This window comes from Zosterops lateralis (assembly GCF_965231275.1).
Source record: "Zosterops lateralis genome assembly, chromosome: 9".
Classification (NCBI taxonomy): domain Eukaryota; kingdom Metazoa; phylum Chordata; class Aves; order Passeriformes; family Zosteropidae; genus Zosterops; species Zosterops lateralis.
Window position 1 is genome coordinate 12,029,802 of NC_139769.1, and position 20,339 is coordinate 12,050,140.

At 37.2% G+C, this 20,339-nt stretch overlaps 1 protein-coding gene across 2 annotated transcripts in view; it reads left to right on the forward strand.

Annotated features, from left to right (window-relative positions):
- MIGA1 (mitoguardin 1) overlaps positions 1-20,339 on the forward strand; it is a 35,895-nt gene that overhangs the window by 5,906 nt on the left and 9,650 nt on the right. For both annotated transcript variants that reach the window (XM_083867238.1, XM_083867237.1), the window contains exons 6-8: positions 120-256; positions 1,017-1,140; positions 17,397-17,497. In XM_083867238.1, coding sequence (XP_083723364.1) covers positions 120-256; positions 1,017-1,140; positions 17,397-17,497 — 362 coding nt within the window. The remainder of the gene's footprint in view (positions 1-119; positions 257-1,016; positions 1,141-17,396; positions 17,498-20,339) is intronic.

A 20,339-nucleotide genomic window follows, 5' to 3' on the forward strand; every position in this document is an offset into this window, starting at 1 on the left:
TAGGCTGGGAAGTGATGTTTCCACTTACATATCTGTGATAATTATGCTTAATTTAGGAACATATTTTCCCATATCTCTAAAATGTGGATGTAGCTGAAGCTGTTCCTGCTCTGCCCTAGGCATGGAGCTGTTTGAAGAGGCACTGAGGCGCTGGGAACAGGCTCTAACTTTTCGTAACAGGCAAGTTGAAGATGAAGCAATCTGTGGTTCCATTAAACTGGGAGCAGGAGATGCAATTGCAGAAGAAAGCGTAGAAGTGAGTACATCCAGTCTGTAATCTACTGATGCTGCCCTGATTTGTTCTGTGGTATTACCTAAATCTTTTCAAATTCAATTACCAAACTCGACAATTGATTCAATTTCCAATTTAGTGGTGTTGTATTTAAAGGAAATAAGAGATCTGAGTTCGTTCCTTCTGATGTTTTTGGTTGGTTATTTGCAGGAGGGCTTGGGAAGGGAACTTACATTATTTATCTTTTGGCAATTGCTGATGCATCAGTGTTTGCTTCTGGACAGTATTATCGAGCTATCAAGCAGACAACTTGCCTGCACATCATCCCTTGGGTCCTCTCTTTCTTTTATGATTATGTGAGAGGGTATCTGCTTGCCAAAAACAAATGTCTCAGGGAAAAATTATCAGTTTTTGCATATTCACAAACAATGTGCTTAAACTTAATATGTTTTCCTCCTTTCTTATAAACTAAATGCACAAATTATTTTCAAATAAACAGATATGTGTTACTTTCTCTATTTCTAGTGCAGCAAACATCACAGATAATTTAAAATATTTTTAAATTTAGATTTTATTTTTTATTACTCTGAATAAAATATGTCTGTGTTCTGAAAAGTGTACATATTGTGGATGTTGAAGTTTTCATCTCATAGTGTCCCTGTGTGGTTTGTAGGAAATTAATGTGGCATGATTTGCTCCATGAAGGCTTAATATTCTTGGATTTTACAAAGGAATCATACAGGCTGAAAGCAAATACAAAATCTTCTAATGTGTCTTCTTGCAGGATATCATTAGTGCTGAATTCATTCATAAGCTTGAATCTCTTCTTCAAAGAGCTTATCGTCTTCAGGAAGAGTTTGAAGCCACCCTTGGGGTCTCTGATCCTGCTGCTCTAGCTAATGATATTGGTGAGTTCTGATACTTTACATCCTTTTTGCTTGTAGTGATGGCTCTTGGAGGGAGGACTGAAATATCCACTGAGCAAAATCATATATTTCAATAAATCGGCAACAAAAAAAAAGTCACATGCTTTACATTATTGTGTTTGATGAAATAGTTCTATTTTAGATAACAATGGATTGAAAGGAAATGGTTTTCTTTGTAACTTGTCAGTATTTAAACATTTGCACAGCAAGATTATATGAGCCTTTTTATAGCATGGGTGTTCAGAGGTTTTATGTGTCTTCTGAACTATGAAACTCTGTGTGCTTTGTCATATTTTTTTTACCAAAAAGGAAAATTAAACTAGAAAGACTTAATCTGAAGCAGATAGCCATTAGCAAAGGTCGTATCTCTGATGAGTGCAGTTTATCTCAGTTCTGAGTGACTAAGCTGTTAGAGCGGCAAATATAATGGGTAGTTGCTGCCTGACATGCTGATTAAGTACAGATTGATTATTTTTATTGAAAGAATTGGATCTTAAAGATGGATCCTGTTGTACCCTTTCATAGTTTAAGATGAAGCATCTGTTCTCAGATGCCTGTGGAGCTGAAAGCAGAGCACGTTCTGGGCTCAGTCTGTGGGAGCTGTGTGCGGGCTCCAGCTCGCCGGGCACGAGGTGGCAGTGCTGGGCTGTCCCCTCCTCGTCCTGCATCGACCAAACACAGCCTTGACCAGGGAGGGAGTTACATTGAGATCAGAGCTGGCTCATCTGCATACACCTGTAAATGTAACCCAGAAAGCAAAAAAGCGTTTCAACGTTTCATTTTGATATCTGAAACCATCAGTCAAGTTGCATTGTATATATGTTATGATTAGAAGTTTATTTGTGGTTTCTGTCTTCAGGCCAAATTAATGAAATGATACTCAAAGGACTTCATATGAACACTCAATGTGCTTAGTTATTGTTTTGCTTGGATACCCTGGGAGTATTTACAATTAATATTTCATTTTTTAGATGTGATAACTAAATTCTTGTTTACCAAGAATGTTCTGAGAATTGGATTCCTTTCAAATGTTTTTTATAGAAATAATTTGTGATCTCTTGAGTTACTTTATTATTTAAATTTTCTTTGTGCTGGCCCAGATGAGTGAAGAGAAAAGTAATGAACTGGTTTAGTAAATACTGTTTTCTGTGTTCAGGATTTGGGGCTTTTCATCATTATATTTCTTGAATTTTTGACTTGAACAGCAAGTATATTAAAGCATGCTTCACTTTTTCAGAATATTTTAATAAAAAATCAGAAGGACATCATCTCTTTTGAAGTACTTGTGATGCTTGGAAGGTTTTTGTTCAATATTTGATATATTAAGAACAACAGGAATGGAAGGGTTCAGGAGTCACAAGAATAAGCAAGTCCAAGAAAATTATGAATTTTGAGTGGTCAAAAGAAATAAAGATAGTACAGTCTTCTTTGCACTACTAAGAATGAGAATAATACACTACTGCAAAATACAAACTGCAGTTCTGAATGGAAACAGAAATTAAGGGTCCTGTGCTATGTAGGAATGAATATAATTTGTTGCAAAAGAGGCAGCTGAGATGTTTTTCTGGATGATTTATATGTAAAACTTATTAAAGAAATTAGATTAAAAAGCACCCTAATCTACCATTTACTATTCACTAATCTTGGAAAATGGTAATGAGGGTTGTTTGTTTGGGGTTTTTTTTGTTTGTTAAGATTTTGAGATAAATTTGCAATTTCCCATTCATTTGGAACTATCTCCAGCACTTCATCCCTGTGAAACAGAGTTGCTAATTTGCAGTTCTGTTACCACAGAAAAATAATAACATATTTAATTAGTGCCAGTTGATACAGTTTCATAGTAGGTAGGTTTTCTTGGACTATAGGTTTTCAAGAGATCTCCAGTTTGGAGAATTGGTATAGCATAAATTAGGTGATAATATTTAGCTCACTGACATGCATATTTATTTATATTTCCATCTGCTGTTAAGGGAAAGATTTACCTTTTAGGGAAGATATTTGGTCAAATGCTGTAGTTTTATCAACTATATAGTTGATTATCAAATCATTTGTAGAGCTGGAAGTTGATAAAAACTTAAAATTTAGGGCATTTAAAGCATTCAAATAATAAAAGCAAAGGTTAGTAATAAAGATGTGAATTATCTCTTGCATTGTTTCAATCTAACAAACTACATTCAGTCCTGGCAGGTATGGATTGTACATATAAGTGAGAGATTTTAAAGGAAAAATCATGAGGAAACACTTTAGGAAAGTTACACATTGTAATCAGTGTAAGCTGTTGGGACATGGCTGCAGAAAAAAACCTTTTCTAACCTGTGTGTGCAAAGGACAGCACCAGGATAGAGGCAGAGATGCAGTCTTGGAGTGGTGTGGTTTTAGAATACTGTGTCCAGTTCTGTTGGTCATATTTCAGAAGATTGGACATTCTAGACAGCTCGAAACAAGCCATAAAAATTTTCCATGTTTTGGAAAAACAAGCTGATCTGTGGTTCACATTGGGCATGTCAGCTCCTTATTGAAGAAAATACTGAGGGGTGACTGACTTGTTCTGAATAGCTGCTTACACATGGAAAAGGTATGTGCTGCTGGGGATTTGTAGACCTTGTTGTCAGAGTCATAACTAGATTGAATTTCTAGTTGTTCAAGTGAAACAAATGACATTCTGAAGTAAGCTACCCTCAACATATTTCAGAGGCAAGATTATTTTTTTTAGTGCTATTTTGAGGGATGTTTTCATTCTTTGAGAGGAAGATACAAACCTGGGGTTAAATGGTCAGTGTGGTCTTCCTGGCATTTAAGTATTTCCCCTTACTACTGCTTTTTCTTCTTCTGTGGGCCTTGGAGTGAATAAGAAAAAGCCTTTTTCCTTAATAAATTTGTAATTGCCCCATCCATGGAGGTGCTCAAGGTCAGGCTGGACAGGGCTTTGAGCCACTTGTGATCTAGTGGTTGCAGGGGTTGGAACTAGATGGTCTTTAATGTCCCTTCCAACCCAAACCATTCTGTGATGACACTTGCAGCTCATTAAAAATGCTTATAACCAGCTCTTATGCTTCGGGCTTTCAACTGTTCACTCACAACAATAATCAGAAAATGTTTAGCTCTGGTTTTTTTTTCTCTGATACATAGGAAGGATAGCTATGGTTTGTGGGTTTTTCTTGTTTTCTCTACCTGAGGTGCTTGTGATCAGCCACAGCTGGAGTGGAGGCTCTGACAGTTGGACAGATGCTATCAAGTGCTACATAAATGCCTGACAGGCACTTCTTATTCTTATTTATAAGAATGTAAGTTGTTTATAATTTGGTTTATAAGGAACTCCAGATTTGTTCAGAAGGAAACTTAAAAAGGTAAAAATTTCTAGCAATTTCTCAATTTTAGCTTTCTCTGTAAATTCTTTGATCAAACTTATGGAGCTCCTGAAACCTCTCTGTCCCTATTTATCTACTGTTCACAGATGCGGCTCCTTCCCAAAACCTTTAAATGTTACTCTTCCCAGATCAACATTTCCTCTAACACATCAAATTTAGATCTTAGTGCTGCCATTAATCAGTCATACCACAAGCTTGCTTTTCACTTTGTGATCCCACTTACTATTTGAAGTTGGTTGTGTATGATAAACAATTTGCCAATCAGCAGCCTTCTGGAGGAGGCTGTGGTAACATGGGAGAGTCAGGAATGAGTTACCTGGGGGCCTGTTGGAATACTAGAGCTTGTCACTGCAGCCACTTTCCCACGTCTTTCCTCATGTGCTGTGTCTGAAGTGCCTCTCTCCTGCCTGCCAGGACAGCTACTTCTGACATTCCTAACTATTCAGCTTTCAGCAGTGCAGAAAACAGAGGTATAAATAAATATGTTTTTTTCCCTGTGAGTAGAATACTGTTAAGAGTAATAATAATAAAAATAATTGCAAATAATAGTTTTCAACTCAGTAAGCTGTTGTTGAGTTATAAATTATTAATAGCACCCTGGAAAAGACTTGCATTTTAAAATGATGAAATAATGGAATGACAATGTGTTCACTCTTGTTGCATTCTCCACTGGACTTTCAGTATTATATAAATCAGTAAGCTAAAACAGGACTTCTGTAGAAAAAGTACTTCTGGATAAGAAAAGAAAAGAAATATGTAGGGCTAAACTGTGGTTGTTTTTGTGCTGTGCCTCTTAGCACTGTGAACCAGCATGGGAAGCTACAAACAGGCTTTCCTGAGGCAGGCATAGGGCTGCACTCCATCAGAAAGGAGGCAGTTGGCACAAAACTGAAACAAAATATCCATGCTGTTACTTCTGAGTGATGAATGTAAAGCTGTGTAGAGGGTTAAAAGCTTCCAGTGCTTTCAGTTGTCTGTCCTTGAAGAAAGTTCTCTGGTTTTTTTTTTCCTATTTAGATTTTTTCTAGCAGACTGAAATGTTAGTCGAGTTTACTTGGGAGGAATGCAAAGAGTTGGGAGAGAAACAATAGCTTTACTTACAAGCAGAATTGCAGGTCAGAGGGGAAAATTCTCAAATTGCAGGGCTCCTTGTCGCAGTGCTAAATTCCTAATACTTCATATTATTATTTTAATTTCTACTGCAAAAAGGAATACTGGCATTCATACTGATGGAGAATTGTGTACACTGGCCCTTAAACTTTTTGACAATGTTAAAATGCTTTAATGTTAATACATTTTAATTTTTAAAATATTTACTTTTTATCATTTATCAGTTCTACAGTTTAAAACAAATTATGTGTTTGAGCTACCACAGTAAAATCTCTGACAAAGGTCTGTGCTGTTGGATGATTTTGTTGAAAGGTTTGTCTGTTTCTTTTTTTAATTTTCTTCTCACACTCAAAGATATGTCTGGCATTTTGGAGAGAATAAGCACAGCCTTTAACCTAGTGACAAAACTGTTTGGAGAACTGATTTACATATTAGAAACCTTTTCTTCAGCAGCTCTTAAAACACAAAAATATTTGCATAATCAGTGAAGCTGCTGAAACCTCATTTTTATATAATTTGTTAACACAGACTTCTGTAATGTCTTCCTATCCATGGATTAATATCTACAGCCTGTAATTTCTTTCTTCCTCTAAAACGTTACTGGAAAATTTTTAGTTTGAGCATATTTTATTTGCCTATGTACAACAAATGTTTCTAGTTACAATTCCTAGTCTCCAATGAAGAGCAGTTTGTAATACTTCATTTAGGTGAACTCTAGTAGTACATACTATAAAATAACTTAGAGTTGTGTAACTTTTCATGTTAGCTTGAAAACTTTTGCTTTGTTCCTTCAAGATAAATTTACATGAAATAATTTGTTAATTTCTTGGAGAAGGCCTAAACATTTTACTAGTGGCTCAAACAGGATTGAAATTGAAACAAAAGAAACAACAGCTTTTTCTCTAAGTGTGAAAATGTATTCATCCCAACAAATGGGGGGAAAGGAAAGAAAACAATATTTCTAAGTCTGAGGAAAAGCCCAGAGAAGTTATTCCAATCCTACTTTTTTAAAAAAGGTGCATATTTTGAACATAATTTTTAGCTATTGCAGTTAGCTGAAGTTCAGTAACTGATAAAACATGAGGTCTCTCATATTGCAACTTATTGCTGCAACTCTTTATTTCTGACACCCAAGAGGTGCTCGAAGTGCAGATGTTTGGATTGGATTGTATGTCTTTCCTAATCAGTAGTATTTAAATCTTCCCTTTAAAGGCATTTTGTCTAATATCAATAACACTTCCTTTCTAAATTGCTGTCCATGAAATTCCTTATCAGAAAGCACCTAGGTGCAATGCTTGACTAGAGTAAGATTAGTAGTTAGAAGTTCAACCAAAAATATTTCTGCAGATGTTTTGTCTATGAAAAGATTATAATGCTTGGCTTTCTCCTTGATACTCTTAGTTTTGGCAATACTCTACTAAAAATGCAAAGCAGCTTTTCATAGACATGCAGTGAACTCACTGCTGCTGAAAAATACTGGCATTCATATCTGTATCTTTTTGTTGCTATTTGCGAACATGGAGTATATTTTTCTGTTAATCCTAGAAGCTGAAATCTTTTCAACAGTGGCTCGAGAATATCTATTTTACTGTTCACTGACCCAGCACTGGAGAAGTCAAGGTCGCTTAATATGGTCACTTAGCTTGGAAGTTTTTCCAAAAGCACTTCCAGTAAGAGGAGAAAGAGTCTGATTCTGGTTTTTGAAGACTCTTGTTACTGTTTGCCCAACAACTTTGCCATTAGATCCAACAGTGCAGGCTATTTATACACCTCATTGCTTTCCCTTAAATGGCATCCCCGAGCCCTGTCTTGTTTCTGTCCACACCAAAACTCCTGTCTAAGCCCTTGTCTCTCTCACTTCTTGACTCCTGCCATGTTTTGTCTTGCCTTGTCCATTTAAAACTTGCTTGTCTGACATGGACTTAACTGTTGTTTATAAAAATCACCTTTGCTCATTTTTCTGACCAGATTATTCCTCTCTTAAGAAGTCTCTCTCTCTGGGGATCTTGTCTTCAAATGAAATAAAATGGTCCTCCTTTTGGCTCTAAAAGCTGCTTATAATGGAGCCACAATCCACCAACATGATTTTATTTCCCAGATTTTGTTCAGTTAGCTGTTCCTGTGCATCCCTGCTCAGGCCTCCTAACACAAAATGCATCTCAACTAATTCTGCTTGTTCTTTGCAATATGTGGGCAGCTGCAATTGTCTCTTTCTCAGTTAAAAAACCCAACAAAACTACTTAAAAAGTACATATTTACCTTCTTTTTGAGTAAAGAAAAGTCATCATTTTCCCCATGTGTCACGGCTTGAATTAATAACTGCTTGCCTGCATTTTGAGAAGTTATATGTAAGTGGAAAAAGGCTCCCAAATGCAGGAAGTTTTGGGTTTTTTATTTCTCCTCTCTCTTGTTTTTGTGATACAGTCTTAACAAGTTACAGTTTGCAGATTCTTTTTCTTACTAGAGAAAAGGTGTTCATGCACTTAACATCTATTAGTTTGTATATATTGTGAGTATAAATGTTCTAGAGGTAGGAAAAATCAGATAGATGGCAATGAGTGAGGGTGGGATAAGTGTTTATTTTTCTGGCTGGAGTACTGGCAGTGTGAGGTTATATAAACTTATGATCAAGAACATATTTTGGTCCATAGGGCCAATTCCTCTTTTCTAACTTCTCTGAAAACAATTTCTTCTTGCATTGCAGCCTACTTTTAAGAGAGGCTTGTCTGAGACGTTTTTGGGCAAAATGAAGAAAGTTGAGCCAGAATAGGCTGGGGGAGATAAAGGCAGTGATAGTTCAGAATTTGAAAAGACTTCCAAGGTAATCAACTCTCTTGGCTTGATAGCTTAGTCTTGGAAGTGCAGAAACAATACTTGGAGCTTTCCAATTGCTTTGGAGCACAATATCAAAGGGGAATATTGACAGAATCGTAAAATCAGCAAATACACATCTCTGCACTACAGTTTTATTAATTCAGTAGTTAGAACTAAAATAGATACACTTCTGTCTGCAATTTATTCTCAAGGACTCAAAATGAAATGAAAACATTGTGTGCATGTGCACATACCCAAAAGCTAAGAACTTTTATTAAATGTGTCTACTATGTATAAATCTTTCTGCCCTTTAAGTGGAAGACTGTGACCCACCGAGCTGGCATAAAAGGCTGTGGTATATCCATACAGCACAGTCTTCAAGAACTGCTGTTAACAGGACTTGTTATCTAGCACTAACCATGCCCCATCACTACAGCTCTGCACATTTATTTGTTATTCTATTTATTTGCACTAATGTCAAGCATTTAGTTTGGGGTGTGGTTTTTTAATTGTTTACCCTATAACTGGAAGGCTCAAGTAGCTTGTGTAAGCATTTCATTCCTAATGGCCTTTTCATATCTTACAGTTTTCTAAACTTTTGTTTCAGCTTGAAATGTTTCAAAGTTGAAGCTAAATGTGGGAGTAAATTTATTTGTGTGGAAAGTTATAGCAAAAGTGAACAATAACAATGGAAGGAATAAAATTTATTATTTATGTGTCATTTTTCTCTCCTGCATGTATTTGTGCAGTTAATTGCTAAAACTTTTAGAAAAAGAAACTGGGTTTGAGATGTGTTTGATTTCCCTTTTGATGGTTCAAGCTAAAGGGGTTTTTAAAAATAAATTACTGTCTCTAATTCTCTGTGAGATATCTGGACTGTGCACATGTCCCACCTTACCTAATAATCCAGTTTGTAGCAAAGTGCTGTGGTGTAACTGATTCAAGAGCACATGTCGATCACACCAGGCTTTATTCTCTCTCCTGCTATTTAAAGCTGCCCTTGTTCTACATGGAGAAAGGCTGTGAGTATTTAAAGGTAAATGTGTGCATATTTCTACATGGCTTGATTCTGATCAGCAGCTGCTCAAACAGATATAGTTAAAGTTGCCATCTAGTCAATATATTAGTTATCTGCTAAACCAGTCAGGTGAAATGAAGCAAGGCTTGAATAATAAAGAATGCACATAACTTAAGTGATTGCCGATGGTCAGGTTGCTCTAATAATTACTTGCATTATGATTCAAGTATTAATATGTTGTTACTAATGCATTTAGCAACCTTACGGTGTTATTCATTTGGTTTTTTATTTTAAGGTTGATAATTGTTCTTATTTAGTAAACAAAAGATTCAGAAGAACTCTACATGGAGTACAATAAGGATTCTTATCTCATTCTTTCCTGTTGCTGGGGACAAGTGGAATGCAAGCAGGCCCCAGTCAGTGGGGCACTTAAGATATTCTTTAAGTCTTATTGCTTCAAGTTAAGCATATGTCTTAGTAATTTAAGTTCTTAAACCCTATCTGTGTGCAGCTGGGTTTGCAGAAGCCAGTCACATTCCTGAGCAGTGTCACTGGAGTCTGCAGCATTCTGTAAAATAGTTCTGCCCTGAAACTGAAGGGAAGACCAAGATTATTAGGCTGTTCTTACAGAGTGTGTCTGTGTCAAACATGCTCTATTCTGAATATAGAGTCCAAGTGTGAGCCCAAGACACACATGTATGTCTGCATTTTTGATGTTTATTTCACTGAGGATCACCAGTTGTATAGCTGGTTCTGTCTTTGTCTGATAATTCAAGGATGAGAAGGCATCAGATTTTTCTGATATTGTCTTCATACATGTAAGTGGAATTATCAACTGCTGGACAGCCTATGTGTTTTTAATGGAAGAACCAATGAATGTGTGGGTTCCTTTTGTCAGGCTATCTTTCTTGCTTTGAAATGTCAACATCCCTATGGCATGATGTAGTGGCTAAAGAAAAACCTTCCCAGAAATCTTAGTTTGACATGATCATCTTGGATGACCCCATATTCTTATGCTGTGTCCAGCAAAGTAGTTTTTATGCTAGAATACTAAAATGTTTGCTCTTTTGGGTTTCATGTAACTTGTTAAGAAACTGATTTGAAAAAAAAGTAATTTGAAGAAACAATTAGAAACACAACAAGTTTCAAGAGCTGAGCAATAGTTGCTGGTTGTTATTGTCCATTTTCATCACTGTGTGTGGTAATATCTGCTCTTTGAAGAAATGCACAGTGGGAAAGGCAAGAAGGGTGTAATGAATTGCCTTGGGAAGAAGGAAGGGATGCACTGGTTTAGTAGTGCACTGGTATAAACATCCTGCATTTAAGTACCCACTGACTCACAGGTGTGGAAGAACTGAGACCAAAGGGAGAAATTCACTTAATTTTGAAGACTTTTCTACCTAACCTCCTTATGGAGGCCTCTGGCATAGGAAAGGTACTGAAGGTACTAATTTCTAAATGTGGAAGCCTGAAAGTTAAGCTTGTACTTCCTTACTCTCTAAATATGACATTGCATCTTGACTCTGCTCTGCATCCCGTGAGTTAATGTACTGTTACACTAAATGGGGTTGAACAGACCATTCCATTGTCACTAGAAGGTGGCTGTGCAAAAATAGCAGAAGGTTGCACTTGTTTTTGAGGTGTGAAGAACTGAGAAAAGGCAGTGACATTTAAGTCTGGTGACTAAGGTGTCTGCAGGCTCCACAGGGCTGTGCTGTGAAGCCTGGTGCTTCAAAGTCCCAGCTTTGAAATAAGCAGCTCTGGGATTCAAACTGGTCTTTGCTGTAGACAACAGAGATGTGATGCTTTCTGAACTCCAGGAGAATGGAGTATCCCCATGGAGAGGAGTGACAACTTTGTGCTGCACATCCATCCAAACAGACTCTGTCCAGATTAGACAACTGAGCAAATTTTGCTGCATTGCCAAATCTTCTCTCTCAAATCAAATACAAGCACAGAAACTGTTACCTAAATTATTAAACTTGAAAATAAAAGAGTGCTCAGAAAACCTTTTCTATAAAGGATAGGGATTTAAAACTCAAAATCGGGAAAGATCCACTGATATTTAGGTTCAAGGTAAAGAAGTTGTGAGAAACTGTAACCCTGTACAAGTGTAGAACCATATAATGTGCAGTTATGTATCAGTGTTTACATTTTCAATGGAATGAAGGCCTGTGTGATAGGGAGAGACCTCCTAGTGACATGTAGTTTCCACAAGATATATGTCTCAAATCTGTTTCAGGATCCTATGCCTGTGAAGCAGAGAGACAGAGAAGTAAAACAGAGGGGTGAACACATGCATGCACTATTTTGTGTTTACTAAGCTGATTTTTCAGCTGTCAGCACACATGATGTGTTAATTCAGGGTATAAAATACATATCAGATGCTGCTTTGTTTTCTTAAAATTCAGATTTCGGCAATACAGCACCACATGTGTTTACCCTGCCTCTTCCTTGAGATGGTCATTTTTCATGGTGAGGTCTTTCTATTTTGAAATTTTGGTTTTACAATAAATCCTGCTATGATGATTCAGACACAGCTTTCACAGGTCATATTCTCTATAATAAAATAATACTTTTAGCCTTTGGTAATTTATTTGCTTAAAAATTTTGCAACTATCAGAAAATATTCCAACTCTGTTATCAAACTTATGGAAGAATTCTTTAGTAGATTTAAATCTTGAAAGAATAATTTCATTTATCATCATCCCACAATATCAAATTTATATAGTATTTCCTAATACTCTTCTGTAATTTGGTGTACCAGTGTATGTGGATTACAGGAAATGAATTGAACTTACATTCCTTTTTTAGCTACACTTGATTTTTACATGGAGAGACTAAAATGATTGCTCATGTAATTTTGTGCAAGATGAGAGCAATAGGATATAAGAGAAGTAACCATGTTGTTTTGTTTTATACACCATTAAATGTGGTATTCTACAGATTATGTAACTTCATGGACAAAACATCTTGAATGTCTGCAAATAGGCAAATTATAGAAATTGTTATTATTACTTTCCAAAGTATTTGGAAAATCTCTTGAAGATTATGAGAATATTTTAGGCAAATTGCATGTTTTTCCAGATGACAAATATTGCAAATCAATACATCACAGTTTTCAGGTGGATTTTATTGCTTATGTGTGTGAACTGAATGGATTGTACTATTAAATTCTTCTGAGCTTTCTCTACTTGTGAAGAATATATTACTGTCATCTATACACATGCTTTTAGTTCATCTTTTAATCAGCTGTACTACTTTAGTCTTAAGAATAATATCAAAGCAATACAAAACACAGTGACTGTAGAACATCTTGGGTTTTGCATGATGATAATTAGGTGAGAACCCAGTGGCTTGGAAAATTGACCTTTTTATACCTGTATGAGTGTGTTTTAAGTAGAAGGCTTTTATTCAGAACCCTGAATATTATGGTTGTGCTTGGAAACAATTATAAAAGCTCTGTTGAGTCGGCTTTTTTCCAAGGAAGTAAGATTCAGCTCTCTATTCACACTTAAGCAGAAGATTATTCCCTGCATGAAAACTACTGAGGTTTCTGTTAAGGATGTAGTCTGAAGGCTCAGCAGTAAGCTCAGCCAAAGCTTACCTTGACAAAGGTCTGTGAGTACTAGAAGGAGGGTGAAATTGCAAACACTGATTATCTGATGCTGTCCTGTGCTCCGTTTTCCCCAGTTCTTCCCCACTAGACAGCTTTGGTTCTGAGTTACTGGTCTCACACTGGTCAGCAGAAGCTCTGAGTTAGAAGAGGGCCCTGCTGGAGGTGTGAGCACCCACTGAGAGCCAGGCTGGAGTTTCTTCTGTGGGTTTGGTGGGTGTGGGAGGACTGGTGCTTTGTTTTCTGAAGAAATCTGTCACTTCAGTTTGCATCAGAGCAGTTGCAACAAAGAACCATGAGACATGCTGAACTCATGATCCATGCTGATGTCCTAGTAGAGTACAAGATTTGGGTAGATATTTTTAAAATACCCTGACCTGAAATGCATTTTCATGCTGAAGTCAGTAACTGGTTTGGGTGTATGCAGTTAGATGAGGTGCCTCCAGCTACCCCAGATACTTGTGTTACAGGAGAATGTAAACACATAATGGAGTGGGAGATCCACAGTGGTCTATGTGGGTACCCTGCTCCATTCTTGGCTTGCTTTTTTAACCTGTGGCTGTATCACCCAGTCATCAAAAGGGGCCACCTGAAGGCTGGGGTTGTTTTCTTTTTATAAATATGAAATGACGTAAAATTCACTGCTTTGGGGTGCCTCCTGTAAAGACTGCCTGTAATACATTAGCAGCTACTTGGTAGAAGTGATGATAAGCACTCTCAGAATTATGACTATTTATAAATGTAAATAAAGATTTTGGATGTTTGAGCAAGGAGTGACAAAACACTGTGTCACTTGTGACTAGCTAGAAGACTGGCACACTCTCATGGAACTGAACCATGTTGATTCATTCTGCTGTGCTGTCTGAACTGGATTATTGTAATTCCTTTCACTGGGCAGGAAGCCACACATGGAAGGGGTCTTGAGCACACAACGTGGGCTGGCAGAACATTGGGCCCCTGCTGCTCTGAGGGTACCATGACTTTTCATAAGTGGATTCCTTTGCACGTTTTTTTCCTCTTCAGAGTCTATAAAGTTTCTCCTTTCTCATCCTGCTTTGCTGCTTGTGACGTATTAACTGCACTGATTTTCCACTGAAGTGGGAGGGCTGAGGAGAATAGGGAGCCATGACTTTAATGGTGGTACTTGGAACTAAAACCTGTAACTCCCAGTGAGTTCTTTACTAGTGGGTAAGTGCTTTCCTTTTTTAAATGTGTCAGCTAAGTGCCAAACTTACTTGCGAACTCCTGCCCTGTTTCATTCAGGGTTGGCAGGAAGATAACATGGAAACAGTTTTCAGTTTTAAAACATTATGTGAAGGTGAATGCTTCCCAGTTGAATAATAAAAAGTTAATTTCTGTGCAGTTGTGAAGGTCAGATTTTGCTCTGAGAGTTTAGGGGCTTAGCTTTGTGTTGTCTTATCATGAAAACCTACCAGAACAATGACGATTAATTTTTCTAGATTAGTACTTTGTAAATAGATGTGAAAATAGCTTGGTTCTGGTCTTTTTTTAAAATCTTGTTTAGTTTTAAATAGATAGTTATTTACAAAACTTTATAAAGCTAGGAGTAATTTCACAAGCTTTGGCAGTCCTCCATTGTCCATTTTTCAATACCTTAGTCTAATTTAAGGACCAGAGATACATTTTACAGCACTACAATCAAGAGCCACGATGGTAACATCTGAAACTCTACTTTGTCCTCTTTACAAATATAAGTGAACCCAAAATAACTCCTTGGCTCCTCAAATAAGTACAGTATATTTGAAGCTTACATACTTGCTAGTATTCCCTTCCTGAAGTTATTAGGATCCATAAGAACTAGGGATGAGTGTGTGAGCAGTTGCAGGCACTGGTGGGTGGGTTTTTCTTGCAGCTGTTCATTCCAGGAGTCTCTTTGTGCCACTGTCTCTTTTTTTCATGTTCTTGTGTCTAAGAATGTTCTGCTGGTACTTCCATGGTATGTACTCCAGCTGTAACTTAATTTTCACCCTAGTGAAATTCCATGGTGAGTTTTCATAGTAGCGTGCTCCCTTCACAGCGTGGGTATTGATAAGCACCTGCTTGGCTAAGGATGTTTTAGGGTCTTAGGGTGGTGGTGGTGGCCTGAAAGTCAGAAATAGCTGACAAGGCTGTTTTGTTTTCTTTAGGGAGGCTGTGCTTTGTGTGCACATATCACTTCCCAAAGGTGGTATTATTTCATTCAGCATTACCAACTTTATTTTTAATTTTTTTTTCTTCCTCTTAATATGCAAATTTTGTGTCTTTTTTCTGTAGCAGTGAGAATTTTCTTTGAGTGAAAACACAGATATTCCGTATTCAACAAATTAATATGTTAAAAACATACTGGCTTGGTGATAGTTTTAGGCCATATTAGAAAACTTGGAAGTATGAATTTTTCAACAAAAATAGATTAATTCAAAATTTTATTAACTCTGGAGCTTCATATAGTCTATAACAGGTTGAATGCAAGATCTATGGAAGAACCCCTGATTTTGTGTTGTTCTGGGCTGTGGTTTCTTCATTTACACCTTTTTTTTTTTTAATGTATGTGGAATAAGTTTTAGTTAAATAGCATTATTCCCATTTATATGTAATCAACCACATAACCCAGAGTTAAATAATTTAGAATCAGTCTGGGGATATGTTCTTGTTACTGAGCTATAAACTCACATATAACTGTAAAATCAACTTAGGCAAAAGGAGAGTTTGAAAAAAGGAAAACCAAAAAATCTGCAGCCAGGCTATAGATGCTTGTACTACCCTGGATTTAACAGTATCATTGCAATTTCAGTAACTTTTTTGTGAAAAAGTGATATTAGAAAATCATCTAATGTAATACTAGAGGAGAATTAATGCAAATCATGAGTTAGAAATAAGAAAGAAACATCATGTTACCCATCTACTCTAAGCAGATCTCAAGCTAGTGCTTTACAAACCACAGTTTGGTTTTCCATTCCAGCATTTCAGATTTCAGTATGTGATGGTTTCTCAACCAGCTTGGAAGTTGGAGTACTTTTCCTCTTGGTTTTAAGAAGTCAAAAGAAAGAAGTAGTAAGAATGAGCTGAAAAAAAATCAGACTTCATGTGAATAGTGATGAAGTCCTGATTGCAATTTGCCTAACTCACTCTAGTAAAATCTTCGTCCAAACTTTGAATAATTTTTTCCCTTAGTGAATATTCCCAAAGACAGATATTTGTTCTAATGCAGTTTTTGAGCTGTCATTCCAAGTCCGTAACTAATAAAACCATAACAACCACCAAAGTAATAGTTAAGTCATGTGGCTTTGTAGCATTTCAAGTGATGAGTAAACCATCCCAGTAAATTGGCATTTGGCCACTCCACTATGTAATGGTGTTTTTAATGAAGTATTGCCCTAGCAACAGGTCTGGATGACTTTGGGTAGCTGGTTGCTGCTGACTCTTGGAGATAAAACAGACTTTTAGGAACACATGTGTAATGTCTGAAGGTAAAATAACCCAAAATAAATGCATCTGCTCTACTGGGAACGTAGGATGGGCCACACTGAGCCAAAGTCTGACTTACTGACTTACGAATTTAATCCTTCTGTCAAAGTGTTTCTATACGGTGGAAACGAAACCATCCAAGAAGTGCAACAGTTGAAATCTGAGAATTAAGTAAAGCAGTACCGAGAAGAAGCTGTGTTGCAGATGATTTTAAGAAAAAATATCAGTTGTTTTAAAGGCCTTAAGAATCCTTGTGCTGTAGGAAATACTTGTGGGTATGTTATTTCAATGGAGAAGCTTTTTGAGGAAAGAGGATTCAGTGAAGATTAAAAGCTTCACTTGCTCTCTGGAAGAACCAGCAAGTGAAAAAAGGCATGAGAAGTAGAAAGTTAAACAAATTCAAGTGAAGCTAAAATATGGTGGGTTTTTTTTTTATTAATGGACTTTTATTTAGAAAAGCAAAAGGGGTGGCTAGGACATTGAGCAGTTCGTTACATAACACAGCCAAGTCAAAAACTTAACTAAGGGTCTAGATCGATATAGCAAAGTAATATCATAAGATAGATCATCAGAAGTCTGTAAAAGAAAGGCAAAAACCTTGGCCAAGTCTTTTTTTCTTCTTCCAGTTCATTGTGGATGATATTTGAAAATCTGCTTTAAAGGCAGAAAAACAGTCACCTTTATATATGTTAGTGGGTCATAAAAGAATTTACTCTTACAGTAGCATAATGTTGTGCCTTGTACACACACAATGTGTACTGTGTTAAAGTACACATGAAACACATTTTCAAGACTTACATGGAATTTTCTAATAGTCTAATAAACTTTTTTTTTTATTATTTTAAAGATAAAAATACAGACATTACTGTAAAGGATAATGTGGATGATTTCTGCCTTCGAGATACATTAAGCATTGCATCCACGGACTCCTTTGTTTCCACAGCTGAGGTAAGACTCTTAAAGATTGCTTTTTTTAAAGATTTATTGATCTTTTTCAACAGTGAACAGAAGAATCCTAATTTTTTGCTAATCATTGTAAGCAAAAATATATTTCACTTATGGGGAAAAAGGAGCTTTTCCAGGCTTTGTTGGAACCAGTTGTTTTGCAGGGGTGTTTTTTTTGTGTGCTGGCATACTGCATCCTCATGTTCTCCTGAATAGAAGCTGCTTGGAAAAATAGATCACATTTTCATGAGCAGTCAGCTGAGGCTGTAGTAGTTCTTTCACCATGATTTATATTTTTCTGTTTCTTTTTTCCTATTGCTTTACCATACTATAAAGATGTATGAAGAAGGCTTCATATCGTTTAGACCTGGAGGGGGTTTTTTTGAGAGGAAATGATAAGGAATTGACAGCTACCTGTTCTAAAATGTCCCATGCACAATCTGAAGGCAGCAGTTTGAGCTGTTACTCTGTTGTTGCACCATGATTCAATGACTTGGCAGGACCCAGCAGTCTGGGGCTGTCCTGGGAACCGTGTGCCAAACTAGGGGGAAGCTTGTGTGGGTGTGAGTGAGGACCCCACAGCTCCCTGGGGCTGGCAGGAACAGCCCCTGGAGGGGCAGTGGAACTGCCAGGAGCCTCCTGACTGCCCGGCTGGGAAAGCTTCCTTGACAACCTACTGTGCTTCATCTAGCTTGATCTCATCCTCTGGGATGGGAGCACAAAGGATACATAATGATGTCTGGCTAACAGCCTATTAGCCAAAGTCTGCTACAGCTCCCTTGGATTTTGAAAGAGGCTCATGAGCAGTGACACACTTATTTGATTGAGGAATATCTCCTCTAGTCTCTGGGGAGCTGAAGTGATCTTGAATAGCACTCTTCTCCAAAAAACAGGAGAGGCAGTTGGCCTCAATAGATCCATTTTGTGATAGATATTGCTCTCATGTATGCACTACGGCTGAGCTACTGAAGTCAGTTGCAAAAAGAGAGAATTGCACACACACATTCTTTGCAATTGTTTTGACTGTCTATTATTTGTTTTTCCCTAACACTATTACCTTGATTTAGTAATTCACATTAAATTGTGATTTCCTTGATTTAGTAACTCACATTAGGTTGTAGTGCCTAGCATCCATTCCTAAGAAGGATTGTATCCGTAGAGACTGGTTACTCTTGGCTATAATTTGGACAAGATCTCAATTCAAGCTTGATCCAACTCTACCAGCTCATGAGAGGAGCTGTAAACCATTATAGTTTGTACACTTTGTATCTGGTTTGGTGGGGTTTTTTCCCATGAACTTTCACAATGCTTTTGCAAGTATGTGGAAATGAGAACAACCTCGTATGCTCATTTGTGCTGCTTGGCTTAAAAAAAAAGGCAAACCCAACCAATCAACCAAGCAAACAGAAAACCCCAGGATGTATCACCTCAGCAGAATCATCATCCTCTCCTGAAGCTATATTGTCCCAGTATCTGCTAAAAAATATTGGAATCAAAATTGGACATGTAATTGTCTTTAAGCATCCTGAAAATATTCTCCACATTTTGATACATCAAAGCCACTTCTGTCAACTTGTTGTTGTTCCATGACGAAGTTATGAAGATTTTCCTTTCCAGCTATTCTAGCCTTTGCCAATAGAACAAATTCTCTTTTCTCAGATTTTATTGAAGAATCTAGTGAAATTCTTTGGTGACAGAAGTCCTGAAGATTAATAGAACATGGACAATTTGCAGTTTGATGTTTGAGCCAGAACACCATCAGTGTTCTGGGTTAAATAGGAGGCACTAGGCTCAAAGTGCAGGGTCAGTTAACTCTGTAGTTGCAGCTACAGGGCATTATTGTGTGGTGCAGGGAAAAGAAAGCTGTGAATTAGTGTTCTCCTACAAAAACACTGTTACCTTGATTTAATACTTTGTCCATCTCAGGAGGGTTTGTGGCAGGGAAATGCCTCGCATTATGGCAATGAGAAGGAGCAGTCAGGACTTCCCAGTGTATTCAGCTTTTAGCAGAGAACAGTAATTGCTTTGATTTAACAGGATTAGAATTGACATACCAGATTCTTTTATTCTAGACATGATGATGTCAAGTAGCTTTCTCTTACTTATCTACTTTTTATTTTTTTTATTTAAATTGCAGTAGGGAAACAGTGGAATGTTTTAATTTAGGCTAAGGAGTCCGAGGCTTTTCCAGCTTCAGATTTGTCTCACCTAAGGGCTAAATGAGGCAGTTCTTTCATCATAAGCTCCCTGATTGCAGTTACAATATTAGTAACTGTCCTAAACACCCTGTCCTGATAGAAATACTTAGCAAAGTCTTAAAATCTGAAATTCATATGTTTTTTTATACTGCTCTATGATTATGCCCTACTGGAATTAATAATTTCACCTTCCAGGAAATTAGAACGTGGCACCATTTTTTGTGGCCTCATCACGCTGCAAACTGTGTGTTGACAGTTCCTTGGCTTCCTTCTACACTGCATCCTGTCCCAAGGGACAGGACTAAGTATTTTGTGTGACTCTGAGTTTGGAGACTGGAAACTGTGTTCATGTTTCAGTGCTGACACACAGTCAGGTCAAATTTAGCTCCCTGCCTGCAGGAGAGAGAACATTCATAAAACAAGACACAGATAGATGCTTGAATGGAAACTGATAGGGATACTGCTTAGGAGCAACAAGAATGTCATGCTGTGTTATATTAGAACAAAATGTAGGAAAGAGCTGTACAAAACTGGGACAGTTTGGCAGGGTTTGCATCACGTGCCCTTTTGATGAGCTCTACTGGATAGCAGGAGGGTGTGCCAAAACTTCATCTTGGCTGTGGCTGGTGATCAAAAGGGTGCTAAGG